We start from the raw sequence: 25,665 nt of genomic DNA, 5'->3' as shown, positions 1-25,665 counted from the left end.
GGGAAATGGCACAGATGGGGCTGATGTGGTTCAGGAAGCAGCAGCACAGAACCTGCTCTGGTGTCACCCCATCTGGGCCAGCTGGAGAGCTGTGCTTTCCCCACTTACCATGACGACCCCTCCAGACTGCTCTGCTGTGCACATGCTCATGATGGGAGCCATGCCAATGGTTGTCCCCTGGAAGTACACCCCGCTGCAGGAGGGGACAGGGAGAACAGACACAGAGTCACCAGCAGCGCCAACATACCTCCCTGGTATTTCCTGCTTTGTGTTTCTGCCAATCTCACACAAAGCTCCTGTTTCAGCTCCTCACATTCGCAGGAGGGCTGTGCTGACTCAGCTGAACTGAAGCACAGTGTCCTAGCTTTGGGAACATCCATTGGATCTCCCCCATTGGATCTCTTCCATTGGATCTCCCCCATTGATTCTCTCCCATTGGGTCTCCCTCATTGGATCACCCCCATTGGATCATTGGCATTGGATCTCTCCCATTGGATCTCCCCCATTCTATCTCTCTCACTGGATTTCTCTCATTGGATCACCCCCATTGGATCTCCCCATTGGATCATCCCCATTGGATCTCTCCCATTGGATCTCTTCCATTGGATCTCTTCCACTGATTCTCTCCCATTGGATCACCCTCACTGGATCTCCCCATTGGATCTCTCCCATTGGATCATCCCCATTCTATCTCTCCCATTGGATCATCCCCATTGGATCTCTCCCATTGGATCTCTACCATTGGATCTCTCCCATTGGATCTCTCCCATTGGATCATCCCCATTGGATCATCCTCACTGGATCATCCCCATTGGATCTCTCCCATTGGATCTCTCCCATTCTATCTCTCCCACTGGATCTCCCCCATCTGCTCTCCCCTCTTTGCTCTTACTGCTCTTCCCTCAACAGGGCTCTTCTTCCCTTCCTTTTTTCTGCTGACTGAAGTTGGGAGCAGAAGTACAAACATAAAAATAATGTCTCTAACTCGAAGAAGGGTTGTTGTAATGCAGGGGGAAGTTTATGTGCTACTTGTGATGATCCACAGCCCAGAATGCAATAATTTCAAACAAAGTGTTATTATACATACAGAGCAATCAAATATCTCATGAGGGACAGTTTGGAAAGGCTCAATTTATTCTTACTCAGGTAATGTAAGAAGTAAATAACTCCTTTTAATTACTAAGATATCAGGTGTGTTTATCTGCATAGTATTAAGAATAGTCAATCAATCAAGATAATACCTGATTCAAGAAAAAGGTGTTCCTCTTGCCTTTTTTTTAAGAGTGTTTGTATTTTCACAGAATCATAGACTGGTTTGGATTGACAGGGACCCTTACTCAATTTCTTTAATCCAAGAATAAGCAGCAGGGTAAACTATGTTTATGATTTAATTTTTATATCATGAATGCAAATGAATTGTCTAATTTAGACAGCATTTTAAACCATAATGAGGTCTTTTCACTACAAAATAGAATTTTTGTTAGCTCTGCATTTGGGCCAGAGCAGGACTGCCTTTTCCAGTGACAGTTTAGACTGAGACAAATTTAAACTGGTTGTAAATTCACACCCTGAGTATGCAGCAGCTTATTACACAGCTCTGTCTGATGATGAATACAGGAGTTGTATTCAGGACAGGCTTCAAACACCAGAGCTGGGCAAGGAAACTCATCTGAAACACCTGCTGAAGGGTACTGAGGAGTGTTTTGGTGTTTGATGTTTGCAGAGGGGAAAGACAAACCCTCAGGAGCACAGATGTTCCTCCCAAGAGCTTCACAGCTGGGGAAGGACTCAGTCCAGCTCTCCTGAAATCCCCAAAATTCCCCAAATCCCTGAAATTCTGGCAGGTATCAACTCCAGAGGCAAGCCTACCTTATCAGCTGTGCATTGTCATGGGCTTTACGAGGCAGGAGTTTGAGTTTCCTCCAGTCCAGGAACTCGTGCAGGCTGGTGAAAGGGTCCTGGGAGATGGAGCACTTGTCCATGTCATTCCACACCTCCACTCCCACCAGGGCCACCCGGATATTCAGGGGCCTGTAGAACTGAGGAGAAAAGGGAAATAGAAACAGGGCTGTAAAAACCATTGTAGGCCACATTGGATTAGAATATTTCTACAGAAGGATAATTTTTGTGGAGGTTAAAACAGTCTCTTCTTCAGGGGAAAACAGCTGATAGGACTCAGATAAAATATTTCCAAGACTTCCAGAAAACCATTCTGCACCAACTCAGTACCCATAAGGCATTCAAAGAGATCCAGGGATTTGCTGTTTCTCCATGTCCTACCCAAGTTTGGCATCTTCCCTCAAGATGAAACCCTGCAAGTCCCTGAACAGACTCCTGGCCATGGCAGATGACTCTCCCAGGGTCACCCCACCCTGCATTGCACAGATCCAATTCCAGAGGGAGAGGAACTGTGCTGTGCTATGCTTGTCATTCAAAATAACAGCTGAAAATGAGCCAGAGCCAGCAAGCCCTGCCCAGAGCAGATAAAAGCAAGAGATTTTGTCTCTTACCCCACCAGCAAATGCCATTGTGCTGCAAGGGGGAAGCCAGAGCAGCGTCAGCAGAGCCAAGACAGCAATTCTAATGTGAGACTAATGTGAGGAAAGAGTCAAGGATTGATCAAGTCCAGATTTGCCTGACAGGCTGAGGAAAACACACAGTAGATCTTTGTCTTGTTTCTATGCATTACAGTCATTTGCATAACACCAGCATTTGCTGAGCATAAATTAAGCATGAAACCAAAATTATATTACAATATGCAAAATTAATTTTGAGCAGGTAACATATAAACACCTGTCCTCCGGCAATAAGTCAGCAAGACAATTATGAATGAGGTGGAGGTGTCTTCAGCAGCTTGTTTTTAATCAGGAATGCTTCTCCTTGAGCTATTGCCCTTGAAGTATCACTTGATAAGTTCTCAGATAAATTAAGACTCTCTCAGTTATAATTTCACTACTAGACTCCTGATTTTTCTGGCCATACAGCCCAACAAAAATAAACCCTAATTTTTTCAAAAGCCACTCTAAAGGACTCTTAGCCTTTAATGTTTACTGTCAAGAAATTATTTCAAGACTAAAAAAAATCTAGCATATGTCTCTCTTACTGCTCTCACTCAGCCATTACTTTCTGCTTCCTTACTTTTAATCTGCCATCTTCCCTGGATTATTTATCTTATTAATTATGTTTTCATAGGCCTTTGTTGGCCTTACAACTGGACCTTTCCTTGGTGCTGCAAAGGATGATGTTGTCCAAATTTCTCTTAGAAATAATCCTCCTTTTTTTCTATAGGATGTTCCACAGGTGATTATCCCCACCCTCTTCCCTGGTGAATAAATCCTAGGGCTAAATTGTGCTTTTCCTTAGGAACAGATCTTTGCCTCCCATATACAGCAGAGCAGAGTTCATAGTGACTCAAAGGGCAAATGAAAGGTTTAACTTTGGTTTTCCTGGCTGGAGAGCAGCTTTGCTCTGAAACACTGGAGTGTCAGGAAAGCTGCAGGGTTAGCTCCATGGAAAGGCGAGTGGGTGAGGAGATGTGGCCAAGGTAGTCAAAGCTGCTGATCTGAGCGTGGTGGTTTACTTAATTTAATAGCAGAAGAAACAGATTTCACACCAGCATCCTCCAGGAGGTGTAGTAAGGTTGGGGAAAAGGGAACAATCCTCGAGTTCTTACCTTATCAACGTAGTTTGCAATTTCTATCAGCCTCTGCTTAATTTTTTCCACATCTTTGCCTTGTCTCTGAAACTTGGAATGTAAAGGATCAATGTAGCAGCAGCACAAATGTCACAGTTTCCCCCCAAAAGGCAGCACATCAGGGAGGTTTGGGAATTAGAGTTTGTGGAATTAGGATTTTTGGACAGCCAAAAGCCTTTAGAATTAGACTTTTTGGCAGCAGACTCCTGTTGGATTCACAGGACCCCAGTCTGTCTGTGCAGGAACACTGTGGGCCAGGATTTTAGTTCTTGTGAAAATATTTTAAAATCTCTCAGCGTTACACAGGAGTCTTTTCAGGACTGATGCTTTGGGAAAAAGTTCTTCTCTTAGCAGCTCTTGCAAAGAGAGATTGCAATTCCCTAAGTAGCAGTGTTCAAGGAGACCAAAAAATAAAAAAAAAAAAGCAACAAAATAATTCAAACCAAGATTCAGATCTTTGCCATTCAGCTCACTGGAACATTTTTACAGCCAGTGCTGGGTGCTTTGAAGCTCCCTTTGCAAACCATCAGCAAGGCAGTCGTGCTCCACGGACTGTGCTGGCAAAGCACTGCTGCAAAAGCACTGACAGCCCCACTGAGGCACAGAGAATGGCAGAGAGGATTCACTTGCTCAAGGAATGAATATTTGCCTTTTCTCCCATACTGACACACACCTCAGCTATGTGAGAATCAAACTCCTTATGAAGTGTCACAAGGAATTTTACAATTTAATATCAGTATTGTCCTGTTTTAGTAATTCCCTCCCTTGCTCAGCCCTAATCAGAGAGGATGATTTACCTCAGAAAACCATTGACAGAACACCTGATTTGCAGTGCCATGGTAACTGAACTGAGCTGCCCCTTTCCTTCCCATAACTTTTTATTTTTCCAGTTCCTTACCTCGCGATTATCTGCCACAATAACAAGCTCCACATACTTCGTTGTCTTCAGAGTCTCCCTCTTGTACTGTCAAAAAAACCATGAAAGTCATATTTTGTTTTCAGCCTTAAAACACCAAAGTTTTAAGCAAGAGAAAATACACAGCATCTCAGATTTCCACAGATTTCACTACACACAAATTTGTAGTGTATTCCTCCTACCCATGGAAGTTTTCCTTCCTTCCCCAGGATTTGATCACAGAAAGCAGGAGAGTGGTGCAAAATCTCTCTCAACCTTTCAGCTCTCTGCAGCTGAAACATCTGAGTTATCTTTCCTCACAGGAGAATATCCCCTCTAGCAAAAAGACCTTTGCTATTTCCCAGCCAGGCACATTTAAAGGAGGGATGAGGTAACTTCTAACAAACATTTCACACAATAGACAAAGTGGTTACTGAGAAAAATGAGAGATAAAGTGAGATTGAGTGAAGCAGAGAAGAGGTCAGGCAGTCAAGTGATAAATTATGTAGGAAGAAAAACCCAAAAGTAAAAAAAGCAGAGCTAACTGTCAGTGTCTGGGGAAGCAAATTAATACCCAAAAAAATGGAAGGCATATATTTAATTTTGCATCTGCATATTCATGTAAAATACATGTCTAAAAGGATCATAATGTTTAGCTGGAAAAATGAAATCACTGAAGAAAGTGAAATGATTTTGTAAGAGTATCACAGCTCCTTTGCTACCCTAAATTTCAGTGACCTATTAGTGCCTGTAAAAGTTCTGTGATTTACAGCAACTGAACATCTATCCTATCATTCCTTCCTTGTGTCTGGAATAAGACATTTAGGGAAAAGGACTCTCAGCAGAATATTTGATCCTCCTGCCAGAACTTAAAGGGCTTAAACAGATGTCTGACCTACAACTGACCAGGATGTCTTGAGCTGCAGCAAAGCTCTTTAACCCAAAACATGACTAAAGCTTTCCAAGGAAAACCATTCCAAGGCAAACTGAGTGATCCCCTAAGCAGAGACAGTGCTGGACACTGCCTTGCAGCCAAATTTCACAGAGTTTTCTTCCCATTATCAAAGAGTTCCTCTTTGTTATCTGCAGATGGATGATTTTGATATTTTGCAAGAAAAGTGAATGATGTAACCTTTAGTATTTGACTTCCAAACTAATATTTAATAGTGTTACAAACTCCAGTAACTTGAAAAGAGTTAAGTTTCATTTGGACAATATTTACAGATGGAGAGAGGAGTAAAAGCTGTTAATAATGAATTAAACATCAAGGCTGCAAACACTTGACAGGATTACACCTATTAGGGGTCTGGCAAATGAGCTGAGGTAGTTACTCCTAAAAGTTCTGGCATTGGGGTGAGATGTCACTCAAAACAGAGTGAGGTGCCACAAAAGGCACATGATCATGTGTGGCTCTGGTTTGTGATGGAATTGACCTCTCAGACACTAAAACTCCCACACCCTGGAATTTATTATGAGGTCCTAAAGAGTTGCATCTCCCAGGAGCCTCTCATCCTTCTCCAAGTGAAGAAGAAAAGATGATCCAGGAAAAGCCAAGTTCAAAGGTATGAGCAGAGCTCTGTTCCATCAGTCAATTTGAAACAGTTCCTTCTTACCAAGAGTAAAACTGTTTGGACTGGAGAGAAATTGGCTAGCAGGTGTAATCACACAAGCCTCTGGTGGCTGCCTTGCATAACAAATCTGTTCCTGAGACTTGCCTGAAGGCTATGTGCATTCCTAGGGTACAATATTTATTTATGAAACACACCTAATTATGATTTCTTTCAGCTTGCTGTCTGCAGCCAGCTGCAACAATGCACAGCCCATTTGAGGAGTTAATCCTTCAGAACTGAAATGAAGAGTCAATGGCACAGCAGTGAGAGGTGAGGGACAATGGGCTTTGTTCCACTGACCTTGGTCTCTCTCCTCTGCTTCTTCCTTACCTGATCCTCTCACAAAACTTTCTCAGGCTTCCCTGCTTGGCAGTTGGCATGGCTTGGATTGACACTGCAATGGTGCAGCCTCTCTATCTCCATGCTCTGAAATAGTCACCTGCCTGGTCATGGTCACCAGAACCACCAAAATGGCTTTTTTTCCTTTGTGGCCATGGAGAAAATTCCCAATTGCAGGGTCTGTCCTACACACCAGACATTCTGTAGGGTCCTATCTCCATGGAGCTCAGCTGGAAAACACTCCTTGGTGCAATTTGAGGGTCCAGTGAGTCATGAAACGACCCAGGATTTACAGAGCCCCTGCTCCAGGGGGGCACAGCCTGTGTGTAACACCCTCTGCACCTCCTGCCTTGCTCCACTGAAGCTCCTGGCTGGATCTGGGAAGCTGAATCTGCTGCCTGTCCCAACCTTTATTTGTATCTACATCTAACCCAAAGGCCTTTGTGATGTATTGATCTCCCATTTCAGCTCTGCTCAGTAAGAATTTCATGTAGGCAGTTGAATGAAGAGTCAGGGGGAAAAACTGAACAGAAATCTTCCCCCAGACCTGTCAAGAAGCCAAAAATTTTCATCATGCCCTGACCCTTAGACCAGATTTCTGCTTAATTCTGACACCCAGTGTGATTTGGAGCAGCCTAGTGTCTCCCCACTTTGCAGGTCATCTTTATTCAATGTGTCCCCTGACAGACTGCGTAGTGACAACACTGAAATATGAGAACTCACTCCACACATTGCGTTTGACAGCTTCCAAAATTCCTACATTAGAAACTTAACCAACTTACTCATTATATATATATTGTACCTATCCATATGATGTGGCTGCTGACAGGTTTTATAATTATGTCCACTGAACCAGAGCAAAAATATTTTTCAGATATTTCAAGTGAAATCTGGGATGTAGTTGAAGCCAACAGCAAAATGGGAGAACCATAAGGGTAATAATAAAATGGCTTTGATTGTGTCAGCTTGTCACATGCACACATTTTACTTCATCATTACATTGATTACTTCAGTGGAATTCAGTCAAAAGTCACAAATAATTTGGGGAAACCTTAATAAAGTTATATTTCCAATGTTTTCCACCTACATACTCTGTAGAGTGTATGTATGTAGACATACATTTAAATATTAAAATGATAGATGCAAAGGCTAATACTCCAGATGTAATATTTAATATTCCTAAAAATGTAAAATAAATTAATTCCATTGCACAAAAATTGTATCTATGGACGTCACTTAGGCTGCTTTTATTAGCAATTGACCTGGTGCAAAAATTTAGTCATACATGGAAGTACAAATCCCCATATGTGACATTTCATAAATGCTGATGGCAGATTTATGTGATTATATAATTTCTGAACACCTAACCCAGGCTTTTCTACAATCCTCATCCAATAAGCAGACGAATTTCTTACAGCATTTCCTCTTCCTGATTTTTAGCTCATTAAATTTTCTAGTTTCCATTAGCTAGATGCATCTCACATGAGGTGCTTTTCTGCCTACGTAAAACCAACTACAATAATACATCTGTGAAATAATATGCTGAAAATTTGTTTTGTCTGCGTAAGAGGGTTTTCTACTAAAATATAAAGATTCAAAACCTGGTATTAGGAAAGCATCCCAGCTATCAGGTTCTCTTTCATCTTGGGAGGGCAAGAACTTCTCCAGGCATTGCTCAGCATTCTTAGGGAGCCTTAAATTCTGGTCATAACCATCCAAGAACCAAAAAATATGACCATAATATGAACCCATAAACTTTTCTGTGTTGAAAAGAGAGCGAAAAGCAAATTATGCATGGAGAGTCGAGGAAAAGTAATAAAGCTTTAACAAATAATTTCAAGCCTGCACTTCAGCAGATGCCGCCGAGAGAAGTTGATGATGTGGGTGAATGTTTTGCTCTCGTGGTTGGCAGTAACACGGAAAAGCTGCCAAGCAGCCACATAAAAGCACATCAGCACCTACCCTGGCAGCTGGAGAATGCTGTGCTGTGTCCCTGTCAGCAGCCCTCATGGCAGGGATGTCCAGCTGGTGGCCACAAGACCCTGGGGCTATTTTCAGATTCTCCGCTCGGTAGATCTTGTGCTCACTTGTAGCACCTTCCAGGGGCTCCAGAATGTAGCTGCTGTTTTCAAACACGATGATTCCCCTGGGACAGAGGAGAGCAGAGTGAGACCCGTGGTTTTCAGGAGCTTGTTTACACCAAAGTTACACCGAGTTTAATAATGATGGAGTATGAGAAAGCAAAACGCTGATTTACAATGTCATGGGCGAGTGGAGCAGGAAAACATCAAAGCTGTACAATTGTCACTGCAGCACACACCACGCTTTAAAAGAAGCAATGGCTCACAGAAATTTGTCTCTTCTGAAGTGCTGCACTGCAGAGCAAAATGATATTTGTGTTTTATTTGCTTTCCATCCTCCCATTGATGCATTGCCGTTGCCGACGGAGTCGCGGCAAACGGGAAACGAGCAAAAGCCTGGAGAACCACTTTGGGAAGCAAAGGTAGAGTGTGAAAGCATTCATTGCAGTCTGCAGTGTGCATTGCACTTAAACCAAACCCTGATGTGAGCCTCGGCCCTGCCAGATCAAAGAGGCCTCGTGGTGTCAGAAGGGATTATTAAATATTGCACAGCAGGGCAGCAGAGTGAAGCTCAGATAGGCTAACAGTTGATTCCTGTTGCACTCATTTTGCTGCCCAAAATAATAATTTTGACAGCAATACCACCTGCTCCCCCAGGAGCTCACAGGTTTGCCAGTGAAAACACTCTTGCTGAATTCTTTAAGCTGCAGCCTGCAAGAGGAAGGAGGGTCCTTGTGCTGGATTGTCCTGCCCAGCTGTCCTGAGATGATACAGGTGACAAAAGTGACACGAAGGTGACAAGAAATTGAATATTTGGGGGTGTCCAGCCTGGAGAAGAGAAAGCTCTGGGAAGACCTTAGAGCCCCTTCCAATGCCTAAAGGGGCTCCAGAAGAGCTGGAGAGCTTTGGACAAGGGCCTGGAGTGACATTATTTTCTTTGTGTGTCTCTTTGGTATTTTAGAAGTGTCTGCCCTTTTTATTTCTGTCTGGGCTGCAGCAAAGGTAAGATATGACGATGACTGTGAGACCAATACATGTTGCTGTAAAATTTTCCTGCAGGAAGTTAAAAAAAAAAGGAGAAAGCAGGACAAAAAGGACCTAAAACCAGGTTAATGACACTATGAAGACAGATTTACAAATAGAATTATGATTATCAGGAAAAAGCTGCCTTAGTTGTTCTATTATTAGGGATGTATGATGAAGAAACACAAAGTCTTAGGTCTCCTAAGCAGTGAAGTGAAGGATTAATTCCAATCTGGCTGCACACTTTTGTGACAGAGCACCATTAACACAGTTCAGCCAAGCCAAAGACATTTTACTGGTGACTAGAACAGCTAGAAATCCAAGTGAAAAAAGCAGCTTGGAAAGCCATGAGATCAAAATCTGTGCAACAGCATCCACAGGAGACTGTTTTACTGACCTGAACCAAGGTCTGATAATTCATTGCAGCTCCCTGAGCCCCCTTGGCAGAGCAGGTGAGACACATCCAGCCTTCACCCTTGTGCTGGGAGTGATGGAGCACGGCTGGAAAATCAGGGCTGATTTATCCCAAAAACCCTGCAGCCCCAGCCACCATCCAAACAACTCTCCTGACACATGAGACACCTCTGGGCAGGTGACCCTGTGATTAGAGTAACCTCACAGCCCACAGCTCTAAATTAGTGTCAGAGCTGCCTGATTCCTCCGAGGATTTAGGAAACTGGGACAGCAAATTCCCTTTACTCCAATAAGCAGCAGCTCTGTAATCAGCACAATCAAATAAGGGTTGTTGTCTTTGCCTCGTGCAATTAATCATTTAATTTTGGAGGCAGGAGTCCATTAGTCACTGTTTGAAATGGGCCAGCCTGACCAGCTCCCTGTATTGACAACCCAGAAAACAGAAAAGCATGAAGGAGTTTTGTTTTTAACACCAAATTTGCCCTTCTTAGAACATTCCCTTTAAAAATTAGACTCAATTTTCCTTCATTACTTGCACTAGAAAGGGAGAGGTTTAGTTGTATCCTGAGTAAGGTTCTCTCTAATTTTTTAAAAAATATTTTGAAGTGAGCATCTTGTTTTCAGGAGTTCATACCCAAAATGTGCCACATCAATGCCAAGTTTCCAATATATCCCTCATGTACCCAACTTCTGTCTAAAATAACTAAATAACCATTTCTTTAAAGAGAACTAAATAACACTTTCTTTAAAAAGAACTGAATAACCATTTCTTTCCCCTCATTTTCTTGAGCTGCTGAGGATGTGGACAAATGATCAGAGCCCAGAATGATCAATTTGGGTTTTTCCTGAGCACACCAGTCTGATTTCCATCCTAAGGGACATCATGGGCCTCTAAGGACAGTTTCACTTTGCCTGTGGAGCAACCCCAGGGTAAAGAAAACCTGCAGATTCAGCAAAAAGGAAAACATAGTTTTCATTTAAGGCACACTTATCCCATGAGTGCTGCCTACAGGATATCAGCACTTGGCTTGTGACCATCTGTAATAAGATAATGAAGATCAAATATGAATTTTCTTGGCCAGCTTGCTGGTTTTGACTAATTTTCCTTTCCTACAATTGCATTTTTTCCCCCACCATGCAGTGCCAAGCACAGCACCTTAAAAATGTGACGAGTCGAGAGTTATGGTTCCTTTCTTTTTTTCCTTTTTTTTTGTTTGGTGTGAACAATACCCACCAGTCATTCAGGACTAAGAATTGGAGGCAAATAAAATAAATCCATAGCTACTGTTTCCTTCCACTCCCATCAGGTGTTTCACTGCAGCTTCTGTTCCTCCTCCAAGATTTCTGTGTCTCCCTCTGGAACACAATTCTCCCACACTCCTGAGTCAGCCCATGTTCCCAGAAACTTTTCAATTTTTCAGGAGCCAATAATGCTGAACAATACAGTGTTCTCCAGTGTGGCAAATAGGATATTAAACCACACAGCCCCTGTCAAAAATCATACAAAGAACCCCAAAGAGATTTCAGCAAGTCCTTAAAGCCAGCTTCTACTGCAATCTGTGGGATTTCTATCAGACAAAAAACTAGCAGAATTCCCAAGATTATAAATATTTGAGGGGGGGATAAAAAAGCAATATGAAATATTTAAATTTTGGCGTTAGGTGTCTGATTCATGGCACCTGTGTTTTCCCCAGTCCCAAACCTACAGATGCTGGGAAATCAGAAAGATTTGCAATTGAGGCAGGCAGGAAAGCCAAGAGACAATACCTGAAATTATCCCTCTGTCTTCTCCATCACCGGTAGCAGAGAGGGAGGGAAAATTACCCATCCCAAAGAGCCCATCCAGACATCCCTCACAGGCTCCAGGCCAGCTGGAAGCAGCTCCAGTGTGGTCCTGAGCCTGAGGTAATATTTGACTCCATCCCTCTGCAGGGTTTGGTTGCTGCTCTTGTCTGGAGGTCAAAAACCCACATCCACATCCCTGCTGATCCACCCTGGACATGGAAAACTCAAGGGGTTTGCCTCCTGTGCTCCCTTCCAGCCATGTGGGGAATGTGTGTGTGAGGTGGGAGAACTCTCCCCATCTCAAACAAAAAGAAATTAAAACGTAACTCACATAATTAATGTTTTGTTAATTGCTGTTTCACTCGCCAGGAATCTCTCAATCAGGGAAAAGCGATTTAATGGGATAATTCCACTTTTTAAACTGTCGATAAAAATCAAATATAATTTTTTTTCCCCCTCTAAAAAAGGAAAACCAAAACAAAACCTAAAGCGAGGCCAGTCGTATTTCATAAATCAACAGGCTTTAGGAAATCTCAAAATATAAATGGGATTTTTCTTTTCCAACTTGTCAGCAGAAGCAAAGGTCCTGCCAACATAAACCATCAACACATACTTGTCTGAGAAATTGTGATGCTGGAGCAAAACTTGGCTGGGGCAGCACTACATGAAACTATTATATATTATTCTGCTGCCCTGTACAGGGGAAATTAAGTAAATTGATAAACCTGAGATCCACGAGTGCAATTAAACATTTGGTTTTAATGAAGCTCAAAGTTATACTCACTTCTAAACAATAATAATAAAAAGCTCCATTACCATCAGCAGAGGAATGTAGATGTTCTGGATTTGGGGGAAATTAATTAGAAGGCGAGCATGCTCACACACTGAATATTCCCTGAAAGCCTCTCTCTGCCCACAGAGCTCCTGTGCCACCTAAAAACCTCCAGGACCTTCATTCCACAATTAACATTACAGTTTCAGAAGGACAGGGGGTTATCCCGCAGCTTTCCCATGGATTTTAGGGAATTTTAGGAGAAAAAGTACCAGAATTCTGACCCTGGAGTGCAGGGTTGCTCAAGAGGCACTGACTGTGCACTGTGAGGGCATTTTTATTTATTTTTCTTATACATTCTACATTCTCAGGACTCTGTACAACAAATTCCCAGGCAAGTAAGCAGGCAAACAAACAAAAGAGGAAGAAAAATGAAGTGGTGAAGGAGGACCTCACTTTTAGCCTGCTTTAATAAGTTGCAGATGGATACTGTGGGGATAAATGAGCAGGATGATCTATTGACTGTTTTTCTACTGTAGCTGATATTTAGATATTTTTCAAATGGTTTGGTCACTCTCTAGCTTTAAAGGACTGGGAAATGCAGAGAATGGGACTCTGGAGGCAGATGTGCTCCTGTCTCCACCACTGCCCCTGGGCACCTCTTTCTGCAACAATTCCTCACCTCTAAAATGGGGTAAATCCAATAGCCACCAAAAATAATTATCTGTTGATGAAGAGCACAACACAAGAGCCAGACAATCCCATTATCCTACTGCAGTGCACAGCAGGATTCCATTAAAATAACAAATCTGACCCAAATCAACTGAGGGCAGCATCCCAAAGGGCAGGGAAAGCAGTAGCACCACTGGTTTTACATCCTGCAGGAGTGGTGGAGGTGTTCTCACACAGACACATCATTGCTCACAGAGCTTTCATTCCAGCCAGTGCCTTTCATGAACCTCAAAATATATTCTCTGAAATGGAAATTATGGCCAGAGACTACAGCAGCACACACTTCATCCTTTCTCAGTGTAAGACAGATCTGTCCAGAGTGGATGCAGATCAGGCTGTGACTTTGATGCCTGGAATTTAAGCAAGGAGTTATTTGAATGGGAAGAGAAAATGCCATTTCATGTCCAGAATTTGGGCTGCAAGGAACAGCAATTGGGTTGTCAGAGATAAGTGTCACATGTGGGGATGATGGAAAGAAGGAAAGGAAAGGAAAGGAAAGGAAAGGAAAGGAAAGGAAAGGAAAGGAAAGGAAAGGAAAGGAAAGGAAAGGAAAGGAAAGGAAAGGGAAAGGAAAGGGAAAGGGAAAGGGAAAGGGGAAGGAAAGGAAAGGAAAGGAAAGGAAAGGAAAGGAAAGGAAAGGAAAGGAAAGGAAAGGAAAGGAAAGGAAAGGAAAGGAAAGGAAAGGAAAGGAAAGGAAAGGAAAGGAAAGGAAAGGAAAAAAGGCGCAAAAAACAGGAAAAGGGGAAAAAGGAAAAAGGAGAAGGAAAGGGGTGTTGGCATCGGTGCTAATTTAGCAAGAACTTTTTATGGCACTCTGCAGCAAACTGGGAGACAGGAAAAGAAGATTCAGACTTGCACATGTCACTAAGTGCCAGAGCAGAGTGGATGGAGAAGGAGAAGGCTCAGACAGCTGGGATGGCATGGGATGGGATGGGATGGGATGGGATGGGATGGTATCATCTCTTATCCTTGTCCTGGCAGTGATCCCTGGGCACCTGGAGACCCCCTGCCCACCGAGGTCAAAGGCTAGACATCATGTTCATCACAAATCACAGAGGTGACCCTGAGCCAGGTCTGCTGCCCCTGGGACAGGCAGAGCACAGAAGCTGTGAAACCCCAGAAAGTGAATGGTTTTTAACGTTGAGCTCAAAATCCTCCAGGAGTTTCCTGGTCAGATAAATTACAAACCATGCAGGATGTTTATATGAACTAAAAGCTCTTCAGAAGGCATGGAGGAAAAGCTCACATCCAAACCAGTGCTTTTCTCAACAGGGATTTTCTCCGAACTTAACTTTTGGATGAAATCTCTCCTTCTGTGTGGAAACGATGCTTGAGGACTCGTGAGAAATTTAAACATTTCTTTTTCCTCACTGGTTTCCTACTTCCATTCCTTTTTTAAATAGTTGATGTCTGGAGTGTCACATTCAAAGCCCCTCTTCAGCTGACTGTGTCTGGGATGCAGTGAGTTCAGCCAGACCATTTGAAAAATGATGCCTTGGGTACCATAACTCTGTAATTCCAGCAAAAATTCCATTCTGGGGCCTTATCCCCATCCCTGTCACTGTAGACACAGCATTTTTCAGCTGGACAATGACTGAATACTTTTTGATGTGTGACTGGGTTTATTACCTAATAATTGGGTAAAATACCTTAGGATATTAAAGTGTGCTTTGGTGATTCAGAAGGAAAAAGCTTCCTGGGAGATTTACATCCTTAAGCTCCTGAGGCATTTCTGGGAGCAGCTCCCCAGCTCCCCCCTCAAGGAGGTCACTGCAGATGACTTTCCAGCTGCACATTCCCATTCCAGAGTCCCCTGGCAGCCCCTGGACCAGGCAGGTTTGTGTCCTTCTCCAGGATGCAGCTCTGGGTGTGTTCAGCACTCACAGGGAAAGCAATCAGGGAAAAATCATTCAAGTCTAAACAAATTTATCACAGAAGATGTGAGCAGTGGCCACAGGCCAAAATTACTTGCTAAAAACTTGAAGGGCCTCCAAGCTGGATAAACAGAAGGGTATTTCCTGAGGACAGGAAGGAAACAGCTCGACTTTGTCGTACCTTCACCTTCCCACAAGCTCTGCCAGTCTAATTGGCTTTCTGATCCAGATGGACACACCAGCAATCATGATTAGCCATTGTTCCCTTTTTGTGCATTCAGCATTTCCCGACCTCTCTGCCATTCAGCTCTTCCTTCTCCGAGGAGCCAGCAGGATGCAGATTGTGCCATGATTATTGGGCTCCTCTAACCTGCATTTAGGCTGCTCTCAGTGTCAATCCCACTATTTAAGCCATTGTGCTCCTGGGTGAGGCGAGGAGCTCGGATGTTGTGTCTGTGAGGATGTAACAGAGCTGGAATGTGAGTGTTTGAGAGCTGAGCTTCCTCCTCCTCCTCTTTAGCTCTCACCCCTCTGTCTGCCTGATAAACCAGACAAATCTTAGTTTTCAGATTTCACACCTGATTCTTCCTCATCACAGAGCAACTGCATCATATTCAGGAGCTAATAACACATCTGAAATGCTCAACCACATGCAAGGAAGACCTTGATTTTTGGAGGAGGTCAGAGCAAGATTCTTCCAGCTCAGCACCTCCTCTCTGGCCTTGGTCACCAGCAGGAGCTCAGGGGTGAGAGATAAGAACATAACCACAACCCCAGCTGGTACCCCAGCTCTGAGAGCAGCAGGGTCAGGGACATCTCTGGGTGTGACAGCCCTGAGAAGCTCCCTGAGCTGCCCTGCCCAAACTGTCACATCTTTCTGGAATCTATTTATACTTTTCACATTGACACACACCTGTGACAGCTCCAGGCTTCATTGTGTGAATAAAAAAAGTACTTCCCTTTGCTCTACATTTCCATTTGATGTCTCCTAATTTTGAGGTTATGAGGAATATTCAGTAATTGTCCCCTCTCCAGTGTGACATTCAACCTTGTTTCATCATGTCCCTTTTCTCCGTCACATCCTTTCAAAAGTGACAAATCCTAGTCTATTTTCTCTCCTTGGATAAAAGCTGTTCCCTACCTTTGATCACCATTTTTGCCCTTCTCTGTACCTTTTCTGGATATAATGCTCCTTCCTTCCCTGAGACAGAGCTGAGGAGGGGAAAACAAGAACTGCATGCAGAACTCAAGACATGAGTGCTCTGTGGATTTATAAAGTGGTAATGAGGGTTCTTGTTTTATCCTCTATTTCTGTCTCAGTAATTCCTATGATCCCTTTTGCTTCTTTGACTGCTGCTGAGCACTCAGGCTTCAGAGCACACCGAAATGTGGAACCTATTCTTTCTGAGTAGTTTCATGTCTTTTAATGAACTCTGCTGATCTGGGGGAAAACGCACAGCCCCTGCCTATCCACAGCTGGAACAAAGCCCAAGGTGCCTGTCTGGGGGGAGAGGGAGGATATTGGTTCTCCAGGATTTCAGAGAGCTGACAGCATGCACTTCCTTTCATTAGATGCTTTTCAGGCACTTAGAGCTCAGCTCCACGCAGCAGCTGTGTGAGGTAGGTAAGAATCATTAAATGGATTTCACAGACGGAGAAACTGAGACAGAGAGATTTGTCTGATTCACTTAGAAACTGTCACAAAGCCAGGAACAGGCCCTGAAAACGAGACCAGGCTTCCCTTCCAACAGCTGCTCCAGGGACTGTCCCCACCTGGGCTCCATGGCCACACAATGCCTTATGTCATTACTCCTGTACCTCCAGCAAGTCGGTGGCAAATACATTATCCTGTCCTATCCTGTCCTGTCCTGTCCTGTCCTGTCCTACCCTATCCAAACTATTCTTTCAAGCTAGCAAAGCTGCCAGCAAAGTAAGCCATGAAGTACTTTTGTTCTGCTCTTTTTAGGAGCAACCTGGTCTAGAGGAAGGTGTCCCTGCCCATGGCTGGGGGTGGAAGTGGATGAACTTTCAGGTCCCTTCCAACCCAAACCATTCTGGGATTCTGTGATCAAGCACAGGGAATGTCTAGGAGTTGTTACTATTGGTTATCAGGCTTGGTGATAACAGGTTTGGTGGAGAAAATCAACAGCCACCCTTTTCACAAACTGCTCTCACCCATGGACACTCTGTGCACCAACCTCAGCAGTGAAATGGGCACACATATTGGGAAATCTGTGAAATATTGAGATATTTCCTCAGCTGATCTCCTGCTGGAACAAAACCTGCACTGCAAAGGAAATTTCTGAAACTTTGTACTGAGAGGCTGATCCTGTCAGCTTGCACTTTGGGGACTTGTCTGCAGCAGTGTCAGAAAAGTGTCACTGCCATTATCTGCTGTCTTGACACCTCTGACTACTTAAAACTGGGAAATGACTCTGTGAGCTCCACAGCTGTAAAGAGAGAACATCAGAGAAGAAAAGAAACCCTTCTAATGTGGAGAAGGATATTTTCTCTCGAGAGTTATTAACTTTCAGATAACTCAGACATCAATGCAGACCCTGTCCCACGAGATACAAATTTTCCCCGTGGACCTTGCAGCACTGTGATCCCTTTAACTAAAATACTGAGAGCTCTGCATTATATTTTTACAAACAGTTTTAAATTCTGGGTATATTTTACAGCAAGAATGACAGATAAATGCTGACTCTTCAAGCAAGGGGTTAATTGAACTTTTGGAAGGTGATGGATCCATAGTGAAACACCCTCTCTGTGTGGGAATGAGCCAAAGGAATCCCATCGCCTACAGAAATGGGTCATTCCCAGAGGGAGAGGGGTGCTGGGATCAAACTCTGCTCTCTCTGCTGCTGTCTGTCCCAGAGCTCCTCTCCAAAAGCCTCGACAATGCCCCCATTGCACAAAATGCAAAATCAAGGGGAAAATATTCCAGCTACTCCTGTTGTTTGTAGATAAATTAAACCCAGAAAAGGCTGAGACAGCTGGAAATCTGACAGGAAAACTGGGTTTTCCAGGGAGAACGCTAGAGCCAATTTACAGTTAATTACTGTGATTTGGAACAGCTCTGTGAGTAAATACCAGTCTCTGATTGTCCAAGTAAGGAAGATAATTGTTTCCTGAACTGTGTCCATTGTGTACTTAAAATGTTGTCAGCCCATTCCTTTGTCAAACTCCAAAGAGGTTTGGTTTTCAGCGATGGGAATCTGCTACTTTCCCATTAAGAAGCAGCTAAAATCCAAAAGCTGAGCATCATACCTGCCATGAGCACAATTTATCGAGCTCCACGACCAAGCATATTCTATAGAACATAGATTCAGTGATTCACAGAGCCACCTCTCCTGATGATGAGGCTGCTGGACAATGAGTGATTTGGCAGCTGGCAAAGCCGGCCTGACATCACTGGTGAAATGGTTTGGAGGACAAAGAGGACTGGAAAGCCATTGGACACTGCCAGGACAAAAAATGTGCCAAGCATGGCACTGCTGCCATGGGCACAGAGAGGGATGGGCAGTAGGAGGGAGGGATGGCTCCTGGAAAACCCCACAAGTGTTATGTATGCTTTGTTTTTTCTCTTCAGAGCGGCTAGAGGGAAAATGATTTGTAGGGATTCATCCAACATTAGGAAAACAGAGAGAATCATGGAATCATTTATGTTGGAAAAGCCCTCTAAGATGACTGAGTCCAACCATCCCTAGCACTGCCAAGGCCAACTCTGCCCCATGTCCCCAAGTGCCACATCCACAGGGCTCTGAAATCCCTCCCGGGATGGGGACTCCACTACTGCCCTGGGCAGCTGTGCCAGGGCTGGACAGCTCTTCCCATGAAGAAATTTTCCCAATATCCAATCTAAACCTCCCCTGGCCCAGCCTGAGGCTGTTCCCTCTCCTCCTGTCCCTGTTCCCTGGAGCACAGCCTGACCCCCCGGCTGTCCCCTCCTGGCAGCAGCTCTGCAGAGCCACAAGGTCCCCCTGAGCCTCCTTTGCTCCAGGCTGAGCTCCTTTCCCAGCTCCCTCAGCCTCTCCTGGTGCTCCAGACTCTCCCCCAATATTTATTCATCCACTGAAAGTCAACCCAACCCTCAGGATCTCAAACATTGCGTAACTCTTGGCTCACCTGAGTCCCGAGCAGGTGCTGAGGCTGACGGAGGACTCGGGGTAGCCCTGCACGTGGCCATGGTAAAAGCAGTGACCCTGTGGCAGGAAGAGAAAGCATTTCAGTGTCACAAAGGCTCTTTGCTCGTGGCTTTCCAAGCCTTTTATTTCGAGGCGATTATCAGTTTCAGGCTACAGCATTCAGATTCACACTGACAGCACCTTTCCTGTTCTGCCAGATATTCACTGTGCTTAAGAGGCCAAAGAGTTCCTAAATGGAAGCCTTGGGTGCTTCTTAAACCCCAAAACATTAGAGGAAGTTTTTTGTTAGTTCTTTTTTTAAAGGATCAATGGTGTTTAATTTGTGTGACTGACCCTCTTTTTCGGTGTTATTTATTTAAAGCCACAATATGGAATATTTTATTAAATTCATCAGATGAACAAATCAGCTGCCACATTTTACTGCTTTCTGCAGAAACCCCTACTTTGATTTAAGGGCATTTATATCTATGTATCCCCATAGGAGGTAGCCATGCATACAGAGAAGTATAACAAAGCCAATTTCAATCCTATAGTTTGAAAAAAAATCCGAATAAATGAAGGGGAAGGGCAACAGGTTGGACAGGAAACTTTTTATTGAATTACCCAACCAAGTAGCTGCATGTTATTAAAAACAACCAAGAATAAAGGGGGTCTTCCTCTATTTTGAGAGACAACAGTCCAATTTCATTTTGTGGCTAGGTTATTATATTTCTTTAATAATCCAGTGCTTGCAAAAGGCACCCACAACACAGTGTTTCTAAGCACATCCACATATCTGTCTGGAATCAAGGCTAATTTTATTGTTGACTAAAGGTTATATTGCATTCCCAATTATGTGACTGGCTGGAGAGCAAGGATTGTGTCTCATCCAGCATTTCTTTTCTCGTGGTCCTTTGAATGCCACCTGGAAACTGTAAACTCTGCAGTCAGAGGTTCCTATCTGATTAGAGCACAGGGAAGTTATCACTGCTGCTGCCACCTGACAGCCATCTCCCTGTGCCTTTCTGTGCCTTTTTGTGGTTCTGCTCATTCACAGCCAGCCAGCTGCATTAGTTAACCTTTCCAGGCTGGGGGCAAAGCTCTCACTCACAAAGCCTCACACTGCTCTCTTCCAAAGACCACCTTGGATTTGGTGCAGAAAGCAATAGTCATGGAAATGCTGGACAAGATGGAATGATTCAGATGGGAATTCTCATCAAATAAGTTTATGCCAGGAAAAGTGTTTGATTTCCAGCATAAGACAGTGAACACAGCTCTGAGTTTCTAAATACAAAACTCAGCTTTCCTCAGTGGAAGAAACAACAGAAACGGTGAGAATGTTTTACTCTTGGGTGTTTTTATCATCAATCCTCCTAAAGGGTCAGTAACACATCAGCAAAGATAAAGCCACAACAGAAGGGAGGCAGTCATAGACTGAATTTTTTTGGGGTGATCCCTTCAGTCCCAATTGCTATGGATGTCAAAGTTTTTCGGTGTGGATGCACTAATTCACTTTATTTTAGTGTTATCAGTCACATGAATCCAGTTGATAAGACACAAGAAAAATCATTCTCCCCTCACTTAAACACTGAGTCTCTTATAAGCCAAAACCAAAAATAAACCAGGTTTATTCTCATTGCTTAAAGCCTGCATGAGGCAGATCTGCAGTTCAGAGCTGCTGAGACACAAATCTTGGGTTTGAGCTGGAGCTGTTTGAGCTCAGAGCTGAGCACAGCCCAGTGAGATGGAGAGCCAATATCTCACCCCATGCAGCTGCTGCTGTGCTCCAGCTGTCTTTATCTAAGAGTGAATTATGGCAAAGGTTTCTTTCCCTCTGATTTCTTTCCCTCTCCACGTACAACTTGTCATTTTATTAACTCTGAGCTCCTGGTTGTGGCCCATTTCACAATTTCTCTGAGATCCAGCTCTGTGATGCCAAAGTTCAATATCGAAAATGTAAACTTATCAGACCATGGCCTGCAATGGGACTGGTAGAAAATTGATTTCTAGCTCAGTAACTCCACTGAATCGCAGGATTTTTTTTTCCTGCTATCAAATCCTTTTATTCCTGCAAACTAGTATATTAAATGGATGATCCCTTAAAAACAAATAATTACCAAGGCTGATCCATCATACTTAAAACAGTACTCTACTCTTGCTTGAGATCATTTCACAAATAGCAGCTTTTGACCATTTTTCAGGTGCTATAAATTGAAAAACAACCTAGACACTGACTTGTGGGCTAGAGAACTCCCCAAATGACAGCTCCACAAACCTGCCTTGCTTTGACCTCCAAGCAGAATTTGACTAAGCAACTTTGCAATGGAAAATCGGATTTGGTTTCCACTCCAGACTGTATTGATGTCCTCAGTGAAGAAGAGATACAAAAATAAAATCAGAGGCTTATCTTTCCTGAACTGTATTGCAGCATTTAATGAAAAATGAATTCACTCAGCTCTCTCTCAAAAAAAAAATCTTTTAGGCAGCAAAATGCACTGTCATTATTAATCACAACTCGCTGCCATTATACAAACAGATATTGTTTTTTAGGAAGGAAAACCTGTCATTAGCTGCACACATATTCCTGTTAACTCAGGTGAATCTCTAAAAGACTCATGTGTTTCATTTATTTCCTTTTACTTCCTTCAGGAGTCTCTGCAGCCTTCCTGCTTCTAAAACAAATGACTATTTTCTCCTGAGCTGATTTTGAAGGAGATATGAACACCCAGCAAAATGAAAGCACTGAAAGCTTTCAAAATGATTGCTTTACTTGGGGTGTCTGGAGCTATAATGAAGATGCTTTTTCAGAAGTAAGATGTTATGCAGAGAAATAATTCCTTCCCCTGATCCCAGCAAAGCCCATTATGGATGAGAACACAAAGCACGAAGCCTCTGCTGACAGTGTCAGTAAGGAAATACCACAACATAACAAATACTTTATGGGACTTAGGCTGATAAAAGATAAGCTTTGTAATTAAAATGGCTTGCTGCATTATTTCTAATTAAGGCATTCATGCTGTCAGAGGACAAAAAAATTCCTGCCTTAAGGGGGTTTTATTTGTAAAAAGCAGGTTTTAACTACTTGTTTTAACGAGCCATATTTTGTATATATACATGTTTATGCATGTGCATAAATATACACTTACATACACACAAATACAGTGATGAAGTACATCCATAACACATTTATGGCCTGGATTTAAAAATAAACCCAACCAACAGCCTCTCCCAAACCCCAGCCATGACTTCCCCAGTGAGGAGAGACACCCAAGCCTTCAAACCTCTCACGTGAACTTTTGCACTATGAAAATCAGATATTATGGGGGTTTTTTCCGAAACAGAGCCTGGGCTTTTCTCCATAATTGATCACCAATGTCTGCCTTATTATCAAATTTTAATGGGCCTATTTCCAAGAAGCTGAAAAAAATCCTCTACATTTTAAAAGTCACCTGGATCAAACCCCAGAGCTCACCTTTAAAGTCTCCCTCTAAAAATTCCTGTGCAGGATCAGAGCAGTCAGAAAAACACTGAAGGCAACAATAAAAAAAGAAGATCACACGTTGAGCTCTTTCATCCCAGAGCTCAGATCCTGGCACAGAACACTTTGGATTTTAGGGATGAAGCATCATCTGCCCAGGCCAGCCCAGCCTTACCGTGTGATTGCGCGTGAGAACCACGTCAGAGCCATCCTTCAAGTAGTGGGTCTCTGTGAAGCCTCTGGCTAGCAGGCCCCTGGAAAAAAACAGAGCACAGGGAATATTAAGGTCACCTCACCTTGAATTTATCCTTTAGTAGTTCCATTTCAGATAAGGATCAAAGCCAGGCGTTGGGGATACAATGGCTACAGGGAATAAGGGAAAATAGAACTCTAAATATTGGAGCTGCAGGACGTGAAAATTTCCTGTGGTAATTGTGAAAAGACTACAAGTTTCCAGACTGTTTTCTCCTCCAAATGAGGGCTGCCTGCCAGCACATTTTGGTGTTGAATCTTCCATGTAATTTTCAACATGCTTTAGGTTGAATGGGAAATCTGGGGATTGGAGTATTGTTAAGTAAGGGTGGCTTGTTGAAAAGGAAAATGTTTTCCCTGTGTTCCTTATTTTCCCATCTGATATGTTATATTCATCTGCAAGTGACCACCCAAAGACTAATTTAGCTCTTGGTGAGTGAAATAAACTCCTTGTATTGACACTCCAGGGAAAACACTCCATGAGCATCCCAGAATTTACAGCACTGGATTTATTCTAATCATCTAAAAGGATATTCACAAATGGAAATTTTGCAATTTCACAGGAGACTGTGCAAGATCATGTCTGGGATGAGGCAGTTTGTTCCCATTCTCTCCACACTTCCCCTCCTGCCTTTGGCAATGAGATTAAAAATTCAGACTTGCAATTGTCATTTTCCAGGGATCTCCAGGGAGGGACATGTATGTGACAACTACAAAAAGTTCTCTTTTCATAGGGAACTCGTGGAAGGGGGAAAGCTGCATCTGCCTTTTCTTTCAAAGTCTTGCTATTGATCTGTTTTTCAGCTCCTTATCTGAAGAGCATTTCTAACCAAGCCTGAAGGAGGAACACTCATTCACATTTACTCCTAAAGTAGGTCCTGAACTGTGCTCCTGATCACAAACATCCTGAGTTTTGATAAATTCCTGGTGAACTGCAAAAGCACGAGAGAGAAGAAGGCAAAAGATAAATGCTACCATCACCTTCAGAAATCTGGATAGTGAAGAATATTGAAAATTCTTGACTCTGCATTTCACAATGTTCATTCTGTCCCACTTCAGAGGTGTTTCTCCCTTGGGTTGTTCATTTGAACAAACCAGACCCTTTCTCTGATTTAAATCTGGTTAATGCTGCACCCTTGCAAATATTCTGGTGGGAAGCATTACACAGTCGTGGTACACATTTCTAGTATTTGTATCAACATTGAAACTTGAGCATAAACACACATTTAATTTTCATTACTGATTAATTTGCAGCATATTAACATCCCGTGGCTCTATCGGAATCTTATTGTGCTAGGAGCTCTAAAAACACTTATTAGGGAGAAAACCCAGATTTAAAAGTGTCTATCTTGAGGTAGGAAAAAAAAAAGACTGAAACAAGACCAAAAACTATCAAGAAAAGGAAAAAAAAATAAAATAAGGAAGTGGCAAGGCAAAAAAATGAAGCTCCAGCACATTATAGTGAGCATTCAAGCACAGATTCTCACATCTAACTTTTAAATTTTTCAGCTTGTGGGAAATATTAGCATATTAATAGATATGGAATACTAAAACACCTCAGCATTTGGTGGATTCACAGGAAGTGGATCTCAGGCAAGCACCACAGCCACAGCAGGATTTGGGTGCCCAACAAACATCTCATGTTGATTTAGAGACACAAAAATAAATGACACCAAGCAGCTCCACAGGGACACCTGGGATGTCCCAGAGGACACTTGACTGCAGTGCTGATCTCACCTCTTGTGCCTCCAAAATCCTTCCAAGGAGCAAACTGGGCTGTATGCAATCAATCCTAGAATGGTTTGGGTTGGAAGGGACCTTAAAGATCATCCAGTGCCACCCCTACCATGGCAGGGACACCTTCCACTGTCCCAGGCTGCTCAGAGCTCCAATCAAAATCCCTTGGACACTGCCAGGGATCCAGGGGCACCACAGCTTCTCTGGGCACCCTATGCCAGGGTCTCCCCATCCTACAGGGAACAATTCCTTCCCAATATCCCATCTGACCCTGCTCTGTGTCACTTTGAAGTCATTCCCTTTCTCTAGTCACTACATGTTCTTCTAAAATTCCCCCTCTGTTTCTACTGTCTCATTATCACAGACAGCAGCAGCTTCTATAATTATCATTATTTATATAACACTGCTAAGTTCCAGGCTTTAATTATCTGTGTAAAGGCAAGATCCCATTGCTGGGGCCAACAGAGTTTTGGTGTGCAATTTTGGGAAGTGGGATTTCACACAGGACAGGGGAGTGAGTTTTATTTCATGGCACAAAGTACAGGCAAAGGTAACAGATGTAGCAGAAGGGCAAAGTGATTGAGCAACACCCTTGCTTTGTGCTCTGCTGTTTCCAAGGTGTTTGACAGCAATGATGACAAAGGTGACCTTTCTGCTGCTGCTCATTCTGCCCTCAGGCACAGATTTAGAAAATATTTCAGAAATCCTTAGGTTTGAATACCAGAAGGGAGTTGTGATCACCAACCTGCCCTGCCCCATCACAGGGGTCGTTTGACCCGAATTTATCTTCTGCTGCAATGACAGGGAAGGAACCAGATCCATTTTCTTACTGTAAAGAGCCCTTGCTTAGCT

At 43.2% G+C, this 25,665-nt stretch overlaps 1 protein-coding gene across 1 annotated transcript in view; it reads right to left on the bottom strand.

Annotated features, from left to right (window-relative positions):
* The window catches only part of ADAM12 (ADAM metallopeptidase domain 12), a 164,996-nt gene that overhangs the window by 48,270 nt on the left and 91,061 nt on the right, over window positions 1–25,665 (bottom strand). Inside the window, exons 4-10 of the mRNA XM_085064614.1 lie at window positions 23,000–23,078; window positions 19,348–19,424; window positions 8,501–8,684; window positions 4,593–4,658; window positions 3,674–3,745; window positions 1,870–2,039; window positions 109–193 (exon numbers count right to left, since the gene is read on the bottom strand). Of these exons, the coding sequence (XP_084920740.1) occupies window positions 109–193; window positions 1,870–2,039; window positions 3,674–3,745; window positions 4,593–4,658; window positions 8,501–8,684; window positions 19,348–19,424; window positions 23,000–23,078 (733 nt within the window). The remainder of the gene's footprint in view (window positions 1–108; window positions 194–1,869; window positions 2,040–3,673; window positions 3,746–4,592; window positions 4,659–8,500; window positions 8,685–19,347; window positions 19,425–22,999; window positions 23,079–25,665) is intronic.

Source organism: Lichenostomus cassidix, chromosome 6, assembly GCF_008360975.1.
Source record: "Lichenostomus cassidix isolate B80296 chromosome 6, HeHo_3.0, whole genome shotgun sequence".
Taxonomy (NCBI): Eukaryota; Metazoa; Chordata; class Aves; order Passeriformes; family Meliphagidae; genus Lichenostomus; species Lichenostomus cassidix.
Note: the sequence above shows the minus strand (reverse complement) of the source record. Positions and strands in the feature narration are given on the sequence as shown.